At 34.6% G+C, this 18,046-nt stretch overlaps 4 protein-coding genes across 4 annotated transcripts; all 4 read left to right on the forward strand.

Annotated features, from left to right (window-relative positions):
• Positions 1–627: 627 nt before the first annotated feature.
• Positions 628–2,930, forward strand: LOC145599310 (F-box protein At2g26160-like). The gene is made up of 2 exons (XM_081655709.1): positions 628–1,926; positions 2,102–2,930. Exons 1-2 carry the CDS (start codon positions 716–718, stop codon positions 2,133–2,135), a joined length of 1,245 nt encoding a protein of 414 aa, XP_081511835.1. The 5' UTR covers positions 628–715; the 3' UTR covers positions 2,136–2,930.
• Positions 2,931–5,008: 2,078 nt separating this feature from the next.
• On the forward strand, positions 5,009–6,389 carry LOC145597197 (F-box protein SKIP23-like). Its single transcript, XM_081653349.1, has 2 exons — positions 5,009–6,092; positions 6,343–6,389. Exons 1-2 carry the CDS (start codon positions 5,009–5,011, stop codon positions 6,387–6,389), a joined length of 1,131 nt encoding a protein of 376 aa, XP_081509475.1.
• Positions 6,390–8,320: 1,931 nt separating this feature from the next.
• Positions 8,321–11,561, forward strand: LOC145599307 (F-box protein SKIP23-like). Its single transcript, XM_081655706.1, has 5 exons — positions 8,321–8,462; positions 8,577–8,682; positions 9,536–10,779; positions 10,928–11,010; positions 11,197–11,561. The coding sequence occupies exons 3-4, from the start codon at positions 9,566–9,568 to the stop codon at positions 11,004–11,006; spliced, it is 1,293 nt and encodes a 430-aa protein (XP_081511832.1). The 5' UTR covers positions 8,321–8,462; positions 8,577–8,682; positions 9,536–9,565; the 3' UTR covers positions 11,007–11,010; positions 11,197–11,561.
• Positions 11,562–13,468: 1,907 nt separating this feature from the next.
• Positions 13,469–14,782, forward strand: LOC145597198 (F-box protein At2g17036-like). The gene has a single exon (XM_081653350.1). It carries the CDS (start codon positions 13,469–13,471, stop codon positions 14,780–14,782), a length of 1,314 nt encoding a protein of 437 aa, XP_081509476.1.
• The last annotated feature ends 3,264 nt before the right edge of the window (positions 14,783–18,046 follow it).

Below are 18,046 nucleotides of genomic sequence, written 5' to 3' on the forward strand. Positions count from 1 at the left end.
AAGCGGTGTGTTTAGGGTGGTCAATGCCGTAAGAGGGGGTGTGTTTGTGGTGGTCAACGCCACAAAAGGGTGGTTTTGTGGGTGGGGCTTGGGAGGGAGGTGGTTTCGTGGGTGGGGCTGGGGAGAGAGAGGTGATTTCGTGGGTAGATTGGGGTAGTCAACGTCGGAAAATGGGGTCAAACCTCATTTTCCGACATAAAGGTATTGATTTGCAACAAAAAAATTTGATTAAGGTGTGTCATTGCAAAAAAAAAATTTATAAGGTGGATTCTTGCAAAAAAATTACTTATAAAAGGTGGTTTTTTGCAAAATTTCCATAAATAAAAGTCGTAAGACATCTCCGAATAATAAATTTCTAACAAATCGCCCTTTTGATGAAAAAGTGTTTCAAGAATTAACAAAGATAAACTTATAATAATTGTGATTATAATTATTTTTGTTTTTTTTTTTGACAAAAAAAAAATAAAAAAAACAAAAATAATTATAATCACAATTATTATAAGTTTTGTTTAATTTAGTAATTAGTTAATTAGTTAGTTGTTTATGAAGTATATAAACTTCCTATAAATTATACAAGTATAAACTAAATACAACGATAAACCCTAAAAATTACTCCACAATCAAATTACAAATTACAACAACAAAATCCCAGAAATTAAATTAAATTCTTTGTTCCACATCTAAACAACCAAAATTCTACAAAAATATTCAAAAAATGCAACATTGTTTAATAGATTGGGCGAATCTTCCCCCAGAATTACTATCAGAAATTTCCAGTCACTTGAAATCCAGATATGATCACCTCAAATTCCGGGCAGTTTGCAAACAATGGCGATCTTCAACCCCTTTTTCCGGTCACCTTTTGGATTCCAAATTACCCCTTCAAATCCCATCTCACTCCACCATTTTCAAGCAATCAAATTCCCCAATTTTGCTAGTAAGAACTGCCACTGTTCTCCTTCAACCTCTTGATCAGACCTCATCAATGGCGAATCCATGGTTAATCTCTGTTGAGGAGCTAAACCCAGGTAAGCTTCGTCCCCGTTTTCCCCTCACTAAAACCACCATTAATGATATACCCTTAAGTTTCCCAGAAAAATTGGATTTGTTGAATTGTCGGGTTTCGGTTTTGGGTCAAGGACTTAAGCTCTGTTTTGATTATGGCGGTGAAAAGGTGTTTGATTATTATGGGTTTCGTGGTGATGCTATTAAAGTGGTTTTACTCTCTGATTGTGGTGCAATGACTGTTAATAATCATGTTGATGTTGTATTTGCACTTACTAATTTTGGGAATTTGATTCTTTTTGAACTAGAAAGTGGAGAATTAAGGAGTTTAAGTTCTGGATTAAATGATAAGTTTAATTTTTGTGACATTGTAAATTTAAAGGGGCAGGTTTGTGCTATTGATGGAGGAGGAATTGCTTATCTTATTGATGGTTGTGGATCAAGCGTGAAAATGGTTATATCTTGCACATATTCTATGGTTTTTAATTCGTTCAGTACTAAGCTTAAGCTTTTGGTTGAATCGTTTGGGGATCTGTATATGATTCAAGGGTCATTTGATGAATATTTCGAGGTGTATAAGCTTGATTTTGAGCTGCGTGTGTGGGATAAGGTTGATAGTTTGGGAGACAAGATACTATTAATGACCTTTGATAATTGCTTCTTTGTTGATGCTGAAAGCTTGCCTGGGTTTCGAGGGAATTGCATTGTGTTCCCTAAGGACCGTTTCGATGCCTATAATGCTGAATGGTATTATCTCGATGATATATTGTTTCAGAGAGAATACAGGCGCCCTGAGATTGCTGTGGCCTATTTGGATGGGGGTATCTTTAGGGATTGTCTTTTATTATCTTACTCGGGCTTGTCAGTTTACTTTTGGCCACCTCCGTCTTGGGCTAGATTACGTTTGCTCTCTAAAGATAGGTAAAAGAATTCTCCACCCTGTCCTGCAATACATAGTCAAACATGTTACTTGTAAATTTTGTCTAGAAAATGGTATGCATTGCTTTTGGCTTGCATGCTGTCTGCTTATTGTTCAAACATTATTTTCCATTGTGCTCTTTTTGATATGTTAACTGGCTGCCTCTTCTATTATCAGAATCCTAGCTGGATACAAGCAGGTCAAAAAATGAGCCCCTTGTAGACTTCAACATGCTCCTTTCCCTTTGCATGAGGCACAGACATGACGATTGTCCATGGGAGGTAATAAAGCATTCATACTATATATAGCTGCATGGCCAATATGCATTAATCGGCAACTGGAATTTTCCTTCTTCTAAGCTAAAAGCCTCTTATTTTGTTCAAGATAGCCATGCAAAAACACAAAAGCTTCTGCTCCAGCTACTAATTCCTTGCTTCAGTTTTATTTAAGTTCGTTGCACTTTGAGGAACATATGTCTATCTTGCTTTAGTGTCTTAGGTCCTAAGTCCAACTCTGGTGGTTGTAAACTCAATGTCAGGTACCTTTGTACTAAGGTAATGAGTTAGTATGTATGTCCTGTAACTGGCAGTTAGTACTTCTAAGTTCTAACTAGTGACTATTTAGTTGTGGAATATTAATGTTGATGATAGAAGATATTATTTAGCATTTTGAGCTTCAGGCAGAAAGTACTTGCTACGTACAAGTGATGCAGAAATCTGCTGGCTCCTATTTGTTTTGTTTTTGGGTGTTGTGAACTAAACTAACCATTATGGCCTTATGGGATTTATTTTTTATGGTACAATCAGTCAACCTTTGCTTTATTGTCTTCTGGTTGAAATGATTCTTCTTTATTCGAGATTATTGTCCTGATCTTTTGCATAACTTTTCCTTTCTATATGTGAGCAAGTGATTGTATCACATTTTGTGTTTTCCTTTCTAATTTCAGAGTTTATCTGTGATTCTCATTGCACACTTTATACTTCTACTTTTTGGGAGCTTGACAGTCATTCATGGTATAACTTATCTGTCAATCTGTCATATACAGTCATTTAAGTATATAACTAGGATGTATATACTTCGTATATAGATAGCTAGGATGCTCCTTTTGTTGTGTAGGTGCTTTGAATACATAGATAACTAGGATGTATGTATATAGATAACTAGAATGCTTCTTTTTGCTGTGTAGGTTCTCTGAGTAGATAACGTGTTTCTTTGTTGGGTTCTTTGGCATATTTTAAGAGTCAGGATCTACAATCTCAGTATATCAGCTACACTATGAGATGCATGATAAATTTGTCAAACAATGAGAATGTTTCAGCTTATTGGATTGTTCATGTTATGGGATAGAAATAATGAAAGTGGTTGTATATTTTTCTTGGTTTAAGAAATTCAGTAGTGTTTAAGAATCAGGATTTTGAAGCATATACGGAGTATCACTGCCAAATAAATTATACAGAGTATCGGCTGTATTTTATACTTGTAAGATGCATCATCAGTTTATACTAATGAAAGGAGTAATTTATAATTTGATACTTGTACTTGCAGAATATGATAACTGCTGGACAAAACCTATTGTTTAATACACTACTGGTCTTGGTTCACCTTTTTGTGTATAGATCATTATGTACAAGTGTTTTTTTTTGTTTGCTTGTTTGTTTGTTTGTTAGTTTTATTTTCCTCTCCCCTTTTAGTCAGTTTCCGTTGCTTTGAATCAATTAAATACATGCATAATTAACAGGAATAACATTGCAGCTTAGAATGTAAACCAGGCTTTCTATTTTACGCTTGGCATGAAAAATCTCTCTAAATTATTGTTAGAATTCTGGGCATTCTGCTATGTTATACATAAGTCATTCTTACAGAAAGCCTGATATACTCTAGACTTTGCAGTACAGCAATGGTGCATGGACGAAATTGACAAATTATTTTTGCTATAAGATGTTTTTGTATATGGGATTTTGTCTGGTGGTCTGGAGTTGTTATGAACAAGGTTTCCCTTTGTTAAGTTAATTGGTTGAAGAAAAAGCATCTTTCAGAAGTATCTAATGTCTACAAGCTCAGTATGTTTAGCTAGATACTTGTTTATTATGTCAAACGATGAGAATGTTTCTGTATTCTTGATGTTTAAGGATAGCAGTTTTTGTTCAAACTTTGTAGTTGCAGGATTGGACAACCTCTGTTTGAGAATATGCATGTAATTGTTTATTACTGAACCTGATGACTTTTTTTAATTTTTTTGGCTTTGAATTGATCATTGTGTACTTTATTCTATATTTTTAACTTTCAGGCATAGGATATGTCTACTTTTCTTTAGTGGAATTAGTTTGAAATGTATTTTTAAAGATTAAATCTTAGAGGGGTGTTCAAAATTCATGCATACTATTGGGTGGAATGAGTATGTCTTGGGTGAGACTGTCTCACACTAATTTATTGTGAGACTAGTCGCGGAATAAAAGATATAAATTTTTTAGAGACGGACACATATTAGAGTTTACCAAGAGCCCCGTGAATGTAGGGTATGAATAATTATTTGGAGTATAGATCTTACTGAAAGCTCTTTGGAGTGTTATTGTAGATGATGTTGAGTGTGAAAATTAACAAATAATCCGTGTAAAGCTGTTTAGATGACTAGATGCCATCATACAAATTTAATTATTAATCATCAAAATGCTTAGCCTTAAAATTATCTTCATTTACTTTTTCTATCAATAGAAACATGATGGTCTAATTTTCTGTCAAAAGTTGACAAACTGACAAAGTGATTAATTACCTCTGTTGGCATAGTTTGCACATGCATCACCACATAACACGTTGGATTTGATAATGACCCAGCACCTACTCTTAAAGTTCACACAATCACATCTAGACCGTTCATTAACAAAAAATTTTCTCATGTTGCATAATTGTTTAAAGCAACTTGCACGTTAGTAGTTAGTTTAATAATTTAGATTGATACTTTCATAAAGGAGTCCCAACCACCATCCTCAAATTGACAAATACAACAACAAACTTCAGGTTTTGCTACTTATTCAAGACCTCTATAAACTTTCAATCCCAAAAAAAATATATCTCAAATCTCTGATTATGGACCGTGAAACATGGTCTGCATTGCCGCCGGAGCTGGTACTATCTATTGCAGAGCGGCTCGACACAAGAACAGACATTATGCAGATCCGGACAGTCTGTCAGACATGGAGGAGTTCTGTCCCTTTATCTATGCTCACCTCTAGAAACTTTCTGTCTCCTCTCTTTCCGTACAGAGGTATGAGCCATTCTTCAGTTTTAGTGGTAAATTCTGTTTTTCTTCTGCAATCATCTGTGGATTGTAAGCACCAATCGTTGTTGATCTCCGTGGAGGAGCTTAACGCTGGTAAGCTCTATGTCAGAGCACCCCTTTCTCGAGTTGTTACTAGAGTGCTGCCTATTGGTTCCCCAAATAGTTTTGGTTGGTCTGATTTTCAGGAATTAGGTAGATTTTATACTCTTAGAAGGTTGGATAGGCCTGAAGATATGTTCTCTGAGAAGAGATTAACTGTATACGATAATAAGGTGGTTTTGTTTGTGGATCCAAATTGTGAAACTTGTCCAACCATTGATGATTGTACTGTCATAGAGTTGTATGATCAGGTAGATTATTTATCTGTTACAAGGCTTAAAGATGGTGAAACACAGCAAGTGTATTTCAAGGGGAGGGAATTTGATGATTTGGTGAGTTTTAATGGAAGGGTTTATGCAGTTGATTATGAAGGTAGAGTCTGTTCAATGGATTATCAATCGTTAAAGATGTCGAGTGTTTGTGAAAATCCATTGCCTGGTGGATCTAGAAGCAATTACAAGAAGCGTTTTGCTGTATCATCTGGAGAACTCTATTTAATTTTAAGACGGTGTCAGATTGGTGATCATGATGCAGCCTTTAAGGTTTTTAAGTTTAATCAGGAGAAGCAGAAATGGGATAGCATTGAAGGTATAGGTGATGACAGGATACTGTTTGTGACCTTTGATGGGTGCTTCTTTGCCTTGGCTAAGGATTTTCCAGGATGGAAAGGAAATTGCATTGTATTCCGTAGAGGCAGTTTCCCTGAGTATTCTGGTATAAGAGATTTTGATTCTAAAATCTTTGAGACATGGAAGCTCCATCTTGATATTGCTGTTTTTAACTTCGGAGATGGTGATTGTAGGCCTGTAGAAACTTGTCCAGGATATTCCTCTGTCTTCTGGTCACATCTGCCATGTTGTCAAGCAGATTATTGTTTGTGCAACAGAGGGTTGAGAATACCCTCAACTTATATAAAACAGCTCTGAACATATAGCTGCTACATGCTTAAGCTTAATAGCTGTCTTTTTCTAGATCAGAAGAACAGAGTTCATGTAATATGCTGACTCTAAGAAGGCTTGTTCTGTGGTAAATTCTTATTCAGAGGTGATTCTGAAGAAGCAGAAGAGGAAGAAGGCGATTGAGAAGTAGAGCAAACATTGTATGCCATCTGCTACATATTTCAGTATAAATTGTGTGCCAGGACTGCCATTAGTTATATATTCCGGTATTGTCCCATGAGCAGAATGTTTCTGCTCATTTTTAAGGAGACATGGCAAATACTTCTTTCTACTTACTGTAGTGTGCTGAAATTTTTATCTGCTTTAAGAAATCTGTATGTCAGCTTATAAATCTTAAAGATGCATTATTACTTTATACTGTAAATGTGTGAGAAATTTTGTTTGTGTTCTACCTTTTTTTATATAGTTTAGAAAACAAGCTTATTGTTAGATAATTGATGTTTAGTATAGCAATTTTTTATTCTACTTCTCCAGTTGCAAAATCATGATGTGTCAGAAAGCAAGTCCTTTCTCTTATCAGATTTAGTTCAAATCAGTGACATTACTAGTTTCAATTAACCCTATTTAGAAAGAGGAAGTAGTTATTTAGAATAGATAATCTGCTGGGTTTGTTCTTCCTGTGATTTTGACTAGTTTAGTTCTAAAATTCAAGTTTTAAGTGTAGAATACAGATCTGTGCAGGATTCTGTAATGTGATGGACTGTATAATAGTTATAAGCTGGATCAAAGTTGTGACAGATGAATTATTATCAGAGGATCTTGAAATTTTGATCAAAGTTTTGACAGATGAGTTAATACAGAGGATCTTGCATTGTTTTTGTGTCATCTATTCAAGCAAAGCTGCTGAAGACCTGTCAGTTGCTCATCCCTTTCCTTCATTTTACTTCAATTAGTTAATTTTCATTGACTGGCAGTTGCTCATTTTTCATTTCAAATGATTGAAAAGTTGAAGTCCCTTACTTATCTTTTACTCTGTTTTGGTTCTCAGCAATCTCCACCAAAGGCTGTAGATTTCAGCCGCCCTTCTGCTGGAAAACTGCCGACTAAACTGCTCCACATTTTGACCCTTAGATGCCGGGAATGACAGGAAATACTCTGCTGCCACCCAAACACTGATTTTAATTGCTGGAAATTGCAGAAAAAGCTCATAAATTCTCACATATCTTGTGCTCTATTATTATTATCTGTTCTCTGTGTGGGTATGCTGCTGGAGTTTCCACTTGTGCCTTTGTTGGGGATCGGTGCTCTGCCTATCAGCCCCTTTGATCTGTCATTACTGCCACTGCGCTGTGTAGCTGGTGCTGTTCCTAGGTAAATTGCATTCTATTCATATGATCATCTTGTTGACTTGAAGTTTCATTCTGCTTCCAGTTCTGAGTTGAGTATGATAAATTATTGCAATTGTCTGAAAACAATTTAGTCTCATACTCTCATCAGCAATATTTTGGTTTTTTTTTTGGGTAAGTAAGTTTTATAGCTCAAAAATTATTTACAACAAGTCCCAAATGGGAGCAGCAATTTTAGGTTTTTTTTAATCAACTAAGGTTAAAGTGTTGAACTAACGAAATATACTTTGCACATGGCAAAAGCTAACAAACGTTCCCGGGGGGGGGGGGGGGGGGTTGGATAAGCAAATTAAAAGTAGGAAGATTAAATTAAAATACACATTAATTACACCGATTGACACGTGATTATGCCATACTTTCCCAAATTAATACCATTCTAGGTAGTATTCTAAATGCTTATCCAATATACATATTGTACTAGGGTTAAGTTTGGTAAGCAGAATTCGACTATTGCTGACCAATATCATTACCCAACCCCAATTCCCAATGCTATGTATGCGGAATTAATACATTATACAATTCATAAACCTTTATAAATTAATCATAAAATTCATACACACTGAATCAGTCATACCACTCATAAACCCTATTAATCAAACAATTCATAAACCCTGAATCAACCATCTAAATTAAGAAACAAATAGAGATATAAGTGATTAAAGAATATTTTCCATCCTTTTTGATGGCTGGTTTTGTGCCTTGACCTAGGATTTTCCTGGATGGAAAGGCAATTGCATCGTGTTTTACACTTCGGGGGTGGCGGTGATTTTATCCCTATAGCCTTTTATTCAGGCTATTCTGATGTGGTAGGGCTCGCTACCCCCTCTCTGGACCGGCTGGTCGCCTTTGTTCACAAGGTGAGTTTAGCATTCAACTTTATAAATACGAATACATTACTTTGTTTCTTACAAATTAAATGACTTTGTGAAGAATAATAACTAACTTTTAGATCATTGTGCTTTTTTTTGAAGGAGTAATGAAGAATGTGAGATGATGATTATGGAGGTGAAGACAGAAAAGATGATGATTTTGGTTATGAACCCAACCATGGGCCGTTCTTGATTGATAAATCAATTGGTTAGTAACCTTTGTTGGATATGTACATGTATATTTTCCTAAAATTATAATTTCCTAGAGATCATTCTTCTCAACCTTGTGTTGTTCTGTAATGGAAAATGTACTTTGCAAAGATATTTGTTCAAGCTAAGGGTTTTAATTAAGTTCAATCAATCTGTCTAAAACATCTTAAACAAGAATGTAGCTTAAGAGTATGATGTAAAGATGTTCCTATATTAGATCTCAAAGGAGAAATTCCTAATCAATCAATACCATGCCAAAAAAAGTATCTCCACCATCTTAGTGATGAATCCTATGATGAATAATTTGTATGTCAAATTCCAAAATTATGGATACAAATTTGATGAAATTGATACAATCTTGATGAATAATTTGTATGTCAAATTCCAAAATTGATATTAGTGAATGAATCCCATGATATACTATGTGCACAAACTATATACAACATCTTTCATTTTATTATTGATTAATCATTTATTATTGAATTATGCTTCAATTATTTCTCAATAGATGCATCTTTTTGATTATTTACCGTATTTATGTATTAATTTTGACAATCAATGTCCCATATCTATATATTAGTATAAGCTGTATACATATGATATTTTGACACGATAGGCAATTTATCTTAACATATCATTGATGCACGGTTAAAATTAATGTATATGTTGTCTGAAACTTTGAAATGGTGCATCTATTAAGAAACGGAGAAAGTATTGCAAGGATATGTTTTCCCATTTTGCCTTTGGATATGATTGACACGCGTCTCTTAGTGATTTGCGCACACCTCATATAAAAGCTTCCTTAGGATCCCTAATTGACTCATTTCTTGCTTAAACCCTAAAATCTGCAGCATTGCGGCGATTATTGTCCTAATCCTGCAATGAATTCGATGGTGAAAAAATCCTTCCTTGATCGCCATATCTCCTGGTCTGAATTACCAAAGGAGCTCCTTTCTTCGATCGCAGGACGCTTTAACACCCGTGATGACATCCAAAAGTTCCGAAGTATCTGCAAATCATGGCAAGCATCAGCCCCTTTGTCTCTGATGGAAATGAATAGCATCTTATCCCAAATGTTACCCATCCAATTCCCTGCTGATCCTGAATTGTCGTCTACTCCCAGAGTTCTGATGGCAAGTTCAGTTTTCCTGCTGCGATCAGCCACCAATCCTGAACTACCGCCATACCTACTGTCAGTTGAAGAATGCTCTCCAGGTAAACTCGCCGTCAGATTTCCTCTTTCTGATAATGTTACTGATATTCTGCCTAGAGGTTTTCCAAAAGCATTAGATATATCTCAATTTATTGTATTGGAATTGGGTACATTCGTTACAATGAATTTAATTGATAACGAATCATTTATGCGAACAAAGAATGGGAGGCGTCCCACCAACAATAAGGCTATACTGTTTGTGGATCCTTATTGTGAAACCCCCCTTTCGATCAATGACTGTTCTGTTGTTGAGATGTCAAATTCAATTACTCTATTTGTAACTAGACTTGGGACAATGGAAAAACACAAGGTTACATTCAAGGGGAGGAAGATCGAGGATTTAGTGAGCTATAAGGGTAGGATCTATGCTATGGATCGTACTGGTAGGGTTTGCTACATGGATTATCACTCTTTGAAGACGATAAGTGTTGCAGAAGACTCGGTTTGTGCTGGTGCAGGACCAGAAGGCAGGAAATATTTAGCTGCAGCAACTGATGGACTTTTTTTAGTCTATCGTTGGTGGAGGAAGAATCGGCTAGGTTTTAAGATCTTCAAGCTGAACGAAGAGGAAGAGAGGTGGGATTATCATCAAGGTATAGGTGATGATAGAATCCTGTTTGTCAATTGGAGTGGCTGTTTCTTTGCCTCACCTAAGGATTTCCCTGGATGGAGAGGCAACAGCATTGTATTCCCTGGAGGTAGCTTTCGCCCGTATTCTGGTCAGTCATCTGATCATAAGATCTTCAAGACACAGCACTATGCCCGTCGTCATGATGTTGCTGTTTATCACTTCGACAGTGGTGAATGTTTCCTTGCATCATCTAACCCGGTCTATTTCGACATTGTGAGGCCACTTCCAGCATGGCTCTGGGCCATCGCAGGGTGAGATTTTTCTTAAACAACAAAGAAATTTATATTTTATATGTGATTATGTGTATATATATACTTGCAACTTTGTTTTCTTATAAAGATTAGACAAGTTGATTAAAAATGCTAACTTTGAGACTATGCATGGTGGTTTGTGAAATAGAAATAAAGACGAGGGAGTACCATACTTTATCAAGCAAGAAATTAAGCAAGAAGTTGTTGATGAGAATGAGTTTGTTTAAGAAGGTAATCAACCTTACTCCATTCACTAGTTGTTGAGAAATAATGAAATTGAACCAGTAATAATAATTAGCAGGGTATTACACCTTTTGCCAATTGATTTTAGCTAATCCTGACTAGTTTTATTGTATATTTTTTTCCCGATCATGATATATCAATCTCTCACATTTGAGGCATGGATTTTTTTTTCAGGGTTCAATTACCAGAACTATTTTTCTCAATCCGACAATTCAGCTCAAGCCGGGAACTGAGGAAGCAGGATGACCTTGTTCGATTTCAACTTAATCTGCGCAGTGGTAAAAGTTACCATCCTTTTACTAATCGCGATTATGCGGACTTGTTAAAGTGTTTTCTAGATTCTTGTAGACTTTGAAGCTGCTTCATAAGTTTAAGTTTACTGCTTAAAACTTAGCCTTTGGATGAGAAGGTTTATGTGTTTGGTTTTCAACTTATTTGAATTGTTGGGATTTAATTTGATGATGGATGATTAAATTTGACATTTCTTTGGTGGCATTTTAATTTGGGGCTGCATTAGATCATCAAGTATATTATTATCACATTGGTATGTGATTTATTTTATTAGCCAGAATTTGATCAAAGGCTCATGCAGCAAGTATATATATTTGCAGTATACAGATTGATTTGCTTGTGAAATTGTCCTACTGAAATTATTCAGTTGTTGAGTGAGTCTTAAGTTCTCAACAGTTGAAACTAGACTTGGTTATTAGGGGTTTAGGATAGAAAAATAAAAAATTGTGTGTGACAAACTAAATACATGTGAATTTTAAGCTATACATACATTTTTGTTATGCTTAATATATTTTCTTCTAGCTACAGAATTATAGGGCTAGCACTTTGATCTTATATTGACCCTGTTAAAAAAAGTGTGTTTACCAACACATGAGAAGTACCTTGACTTACCTACAATCATAAGTGAATCAAATAAGATAATTTTTGCTCAATAACGTTGCTCAAAAAATGTTTTAGCTCTATTGGTGGGTTATATGAAGGGAAAACATTATAGGGGGTTAGCGCAAATATAATGGTGGAGGCGTATGTAGAGTATGGAGACTAACTCGAATGAACGAAATAGCTATAACTAATTAAATGAGATTATATTCTTTGGAGTTTATGTTCGGAGTATATGCTCTTTGCTACTTCGTATATGTATGTTTTTACTTTCACATTTAGACTAAACCAAGCAGGGATTCAAGATAATTAGCTTGAAAGCTTATGTGGCATTGGAGTCGGTCTAAGTCATACAATGCATGGGAATTTAGTTATTGTAATATTTGGATCACTATTTAAAAATATATATATTTTTTTTTACTATCATATTGGGTTTTTACCTACAAAATTCAAATTTTTTTCATAAATCACGAAAAAATATTTTTTTATTATTAATATTTTATACTTTTAATAAATTCAAATTTAAAATAATATTTTATATAGAGTTACGAGTAAAAACATTTTTTGTGTAAAAAAAAAAAGAGTAAAAACATTTTTTTTTTTTTAAAAAAAAATATTTTTATAATAATAATTTAACTAATACTACGTATAAACTATTATTCGTCAATTTTGATTATATGGCGGTTGAGTATTTACTTTTATATTCTTCAATTGTAACCCTTTTTTTATTTAATTTAAGATATCAAATCATTAGGTAGATATATGAATAAAATTCCTAATATTATTCTTCTCAAAAAAAAAAAAAAAAACCTAATATTATTATTTTTTTAGTTTAAATATTGAAGTTTCCGTAAAAAATTGAAATTCTCTCTTAATTGCCGAAAGAATTTCCTATTTGGCAGACAAAAATCCATCTTTAATTTTTTTTGCTAAAGGAAAAAGTATATTCTACTGTCTAATTATTTACGGAGTATTTTTAGATAATTTAGCTTAAGTACCCATCATTTTTTTGCGATTCTTAAATATCGTAATCATGAACTAAATTGGTGTCATCTTATATTTTTTGGATTAAGGTGCGGTTAGGAAAAGATTTATTTTTTTATTATTTATTTTTTGTCAAAAAGAAGCAAAAGATAAATTTTTTTCACTAGGAAAAAAAAAAAAAAAAAACCAAAGATAAAATCTTATGTTATTTGAAGTTATCTAAAATATTTGATCTTATTAGTTTGTTAATTTGTTATACGGCTATACCTTCGAAGTTATCATCTTAAGAAAAATAAATAAACTATATTCTTCTATTAATAGAATCTTTAATTTAATATAAAAAAAATATACTCCATATTTTTTTAATTATCAATTGTAATTTCAGCGTTGATATTTTTAATTTTTTTTTAAAAAATTGGTCATAAATAATGGTGTTATTATTATTATTGTATGTAGCAATCCACTATATGCTCCCAAAAAATCCCCTTACAAATAAATCACCACCTAAGATCATAAGTATAAGAAAATCTGTGATTCAATTCATAGACCCTAATAAAGCTAATCATCAACCATGAACTCCACAAACCCTAAACCTCCTTTAAATCATCCAATGAAAAGCATCAACCATAGTCAGCAAATATCTTGGTCAGAATTACCACCGGATCTCTTATTACCCATTGCTAAACGTCTTGCAACACAACCTGATATCTTAAGCTTCCGGCGAGTTTGTAAGCTATGGAGAGCATCAGCCCCTCTCTCACTTCTCGCCTCGAAAAACATTTTATCTCCTCTTTTCCCACATCGTTTTACAATCAAGCCTGATTTGCGTTATGCCCCTAAACATTATATCGTGTGTATGAATTGTGTCATTCTCTTGCGGTCCAATCTCAATCCCGAACTCCCGCCTTTTATAATGATTGTTGATGAATATAGGTCTGGTAAGCTATGTGTCAGACGTCCCTTTTGTGCTCGTCCCCTTACACGTTATCCTTCTTTTGGCAATGCCGCCAATCTTACAGAAGATCGAGATTTTCCACCTTCATTGGATTTGTCTCGATTTCGTGTGTCCGAATTGGCTAGGTTCCCTACTCTGAGTTATATGAGGGGCGATAGTCTTATAATAAAATTAAAACTTTACTTTCAAAAACCGTACGACTATCCAAAGCCTAAGGTTGTATTGTTCGTGGATCCAAATTGTGAAAATCGCGCTACTGTTAGTGATTATACACTTGTGGAAGTGTCTCAATCTGGAGATCTAGTAGTAACAAGGTTTGACGAGGAAAGAGACTATAAATTTACTTACACTCCCAAGAAAAACGGAAGAAGGCTTGTAGACTTGGTGAATTTTAAGGGGAAAGTTTATGTTATTGATAACTACCATAAGGTACTTTCGATTGATTATCATTCACTGGAACCGTCTAAAATTGCAAAATCACTAAAAAGTGAAAGAATTGGTAACAACACATTTCTGTTCGTATCATGTAATGAACTCTATGTAGTTTCTATGTTGCCGTCAGAGGTAAAGGAAGAGTCCATCGAATTTACATTGTTTAAGCTGAACGAGAAGGAAAAGAAGTGGGATAAACTTAAAGGTATAGGTGATGATAAGATATTGTTTCTCACATTTGATGGCTCCTTTGTTGCCTCCACCAACGATTTTCCTGGATGTAAAGGAAATTGCATAATATTTTTTGGGATATCACCGCGAAAGGTATATATTAATATGGACCATCGTCGTCGTTATGATTCTTATGAAGTTTATGTTTATCACTTTGATGGTGGTGATAGTGGTCCTATTTCATCTTATCCAGGCTACTCCGATGTCGTCATATGGCCGCCCCCGTCGTGGCTCTGGAACGATTATGCTGGTTCGTCCAAAGGGTGATATTCACCTTCAATGAAAGGATCTTATATGTATGCTTAAATTAAGACTTAAGGCTAATTGCTATTTTGTTAAATAGATTAGATGAGTTGGTGAAACTGTCAAAATGTTACGGAGTAGCTTTTATTAGATGTTATGTTTGGAATAGCTCATACTCATACATTGGACTGAGGTACATATATTACTCGAGATTACTCCAATTAAGGTGGTACAATTTATGCTTAAGTGGTAATTTGATCTAAATTTTTTTATTTATCTATTTTTTGACAGGAATTGATCTAAATTTAAAGTTCTTTTAATTAAATATCAATTACGAATTATGCTATACATACATTTAAAGCTATACATACATTTTTGTTGTGCTTAATATATTTTCTTCTAGCTACAGGATTATAGGGCTATCACTTTCATCATGTATATATTGACCTCTCTCAATAAATGAGAGCTCAGTGGATTAAAGTTTCCCTTTTCGATTTTAAGAGATATTAGGATCATTTTTCATCACCCGTCCTTGTGTTTCTTCAAACAATAATAATAATAATAAAAAGTCTAAAATCGTTTTACATTGACCTTGTCCTTAGCTTATCCCTTTAAGAGTATAAGACTATAACCATGGGATTACTATCTTCAAATACACACCTCTTTAGTCTTTAGATCCATATGTTTACCTGCTATGTATAAATATGACTATTAAAGATAAACATTTTTATTAGGTACATTGAGAAACTTAAACATATAATATACGGAGTACATAATAATAGCAAGTGAACTATAGTACATGATTATAGTAAAAATATTGCTATTAATTTGGAATGACTAATGGTGTATCGGTACATAACCAAATAACCTCGCCAAAGAGCTATAAGTACTTAAATGAGGTTATGTTCATTGGAGTTTATGCTCTTTTGAATGCTTCGTATAGGTATGTTTTGACTTTCACATTTTGATATAATATACTAGCAAATACAGTATATTTTATAGTTATCATATTCTTTATACTAGATATCTTAGTCAATATATACTTAGCTTTTCATTAACATTCAGAGAATAAACTAAGCAGGGGATATATTTGGCATTTGCCTGTCTAGAAATAATCTTTGATAATCTTTGATAATCTTTGGGGTTTCAAGGCTTTTCGCCACCATGTACCTAAGCCTCAAAATTTCCTCAAAAAGCGTGGATTATGGCCTTTAATTTTGTAATTTTTTGACCTTTTTTCGCCCATAAATAAAAATTGCCGAGATGTTAACCATGGTCCCTAATACCCTCCAAGTGTCCAATTGGGTCGGTGAAACCATCCAATATGCCCTTAAACGTTCATTTAACCCATTTACAACTTGAAGTGATTTCGTAAATTCAAGCTTACCACGGACGTTTATGACAACATATAATGATCATATGTGGTTTCAAACGTAATTATATGACCCGGGACGTATCCTTTAGGGTCTCAAGGCTTTTCGCCACCGGGCCCCAAACCTCAAAATTCCTCAAAAAGCTTGGATTATAGCCTTCAATTTCGTAATTTTTTGACCTTTTTTGACCGGAAATAAAAATTGACGAGATGTTTAACATGGTCCCTAATATCCTTCAGGAGTCAAATTGGCTCGGTAATACCATCCAATGACCCGTACACAACTTGTAGGGATTTTGTAAACTCAAGCCTACCACGGTCGTTTATGACAACATATAATGATCATATATGGTTTCAAACGGATTATATGACCCCGAGATGTATCCCTTAGGGTTTCAAGGTTTTCCGCCACCGGGCGCCTAAACCTCAAATTTTCCTCAAAAAGCGTGGATTATAGCCTTTAATAAAAATTTCCAAGATGTTTACCATGTTCCCTAATATCCTCCAGGAGTCAAATTGGCTCGGGGGAACCATTCAATATGCCCTTAAACGGTCATTTTACCCGTTCACAACTTGTAGTGATTTCGTAAACTCAAGCCCACCACAGACGTTTATGACAACATATAATAATCATATATGGTTTCCAACTCCATTATATAACCCCGAGATGTATCCCTTAGGGTTTCAAGGCTTTTCGCCACCGGGTTCTAAACTCAAAATTTTCTAAAAAAAACGTGGATTATAACTTTTAATTTTGTAATTTTTTGACCTTCTTTCACCCGGAACTAAAAATTGACAAGATGTTAACCATGGTCCCTAATACCCTCAGGGAATACAATAGGGTCGGTGGAACCATTCAATATGCCCTTAAACGATCATTTTACTCGTTCACGACTTGAAGCAATTTCATAAAATCAAGCCTACCACGGACGTTTATAACAACATATAATGATCATATGTGTTTTCAAATAGAATTATATGACCCCGAGATGTATCCCTTAGGGTCTCAAGACTTTTCCCTACAGGTCCCCAAAACCTCAAAATTTCCTCAAAATGAGCGGATTATAGCCTTCAATTTTATAATTTTTTGACCTTCTTTTGCCCATAACTAAACATAGCCAAGATGTTTACCATGTTTCCTAATACCCTCAGGGAGTATATTTGGGTCGGTGAAACAATCCAATATGCCCTTAAACGGTCATTTTACCCTTTCACAACTTGAAGTGATTTCGTAAATTCAAGCCTACCACGGACGTTCATGACAACATAAAATGATCATATGTGGTTTCAAACAGCATTTTATGACCCCGACATGTATCCCTTAGGGTTTCAAGGCTTTTCGCCACAGTGCCCCGAAACCTCAAAATTTCCTCAAAAAGCGTGGATTATAGCCTTCAATTTTGTAATTTTTTGACCTTTTTTCGACCGGAAATAAAAATTGTCGAGATGTTTACCATGGTCCCTAATATCCTTCAGGAGTCAAATTGGCTCGGTGGAACCATCCAATATGCTCTTAAACGATCATTTTACCCGTTCACAACTTGTAGTGATTTCGTTAACTCAAGCCTACCACGGTCGTTTATGACAACATACAATGATCGTATATGGTTTCAAACGAAATTATATGACCCCGAGATGTATCCCTTATGGTTTCACGGCTTTTCGCCACCGTGTCCTTAAACCTCAAAATTTCCTCAAAAATCGTGGATTATAACCTTCAATTTTGTAAAATTTTTTAACTTTTTTCGCCCTTAAATAAAAATTGCCGAGATGTTAACCATGGTCCCTAATACCCTCCAAGAGCCCAATTGGGTCAGTGGAACAATCCAATATGCCCTTAAACGGTCATTTTACACGTTTACAACTTGAAGTGATTTCGTAAACACATGCCTACCACGGACGTTTATGACTACATA

This window comes from Chenopodium album, chromosome 20 (assembly GCF_948465745.1).
Source record: "Chenopodium album chromosome 20, dcCheAlbu1.1, whole genome shotgun sequence".
NCBI classification, from domain to species: Eukaryota; Viridiplantae; Streptophyta; class Magnoliopsida; order Caryophyllales; family Amaranthaceae; genus Chenopodium; species Chenopodium album.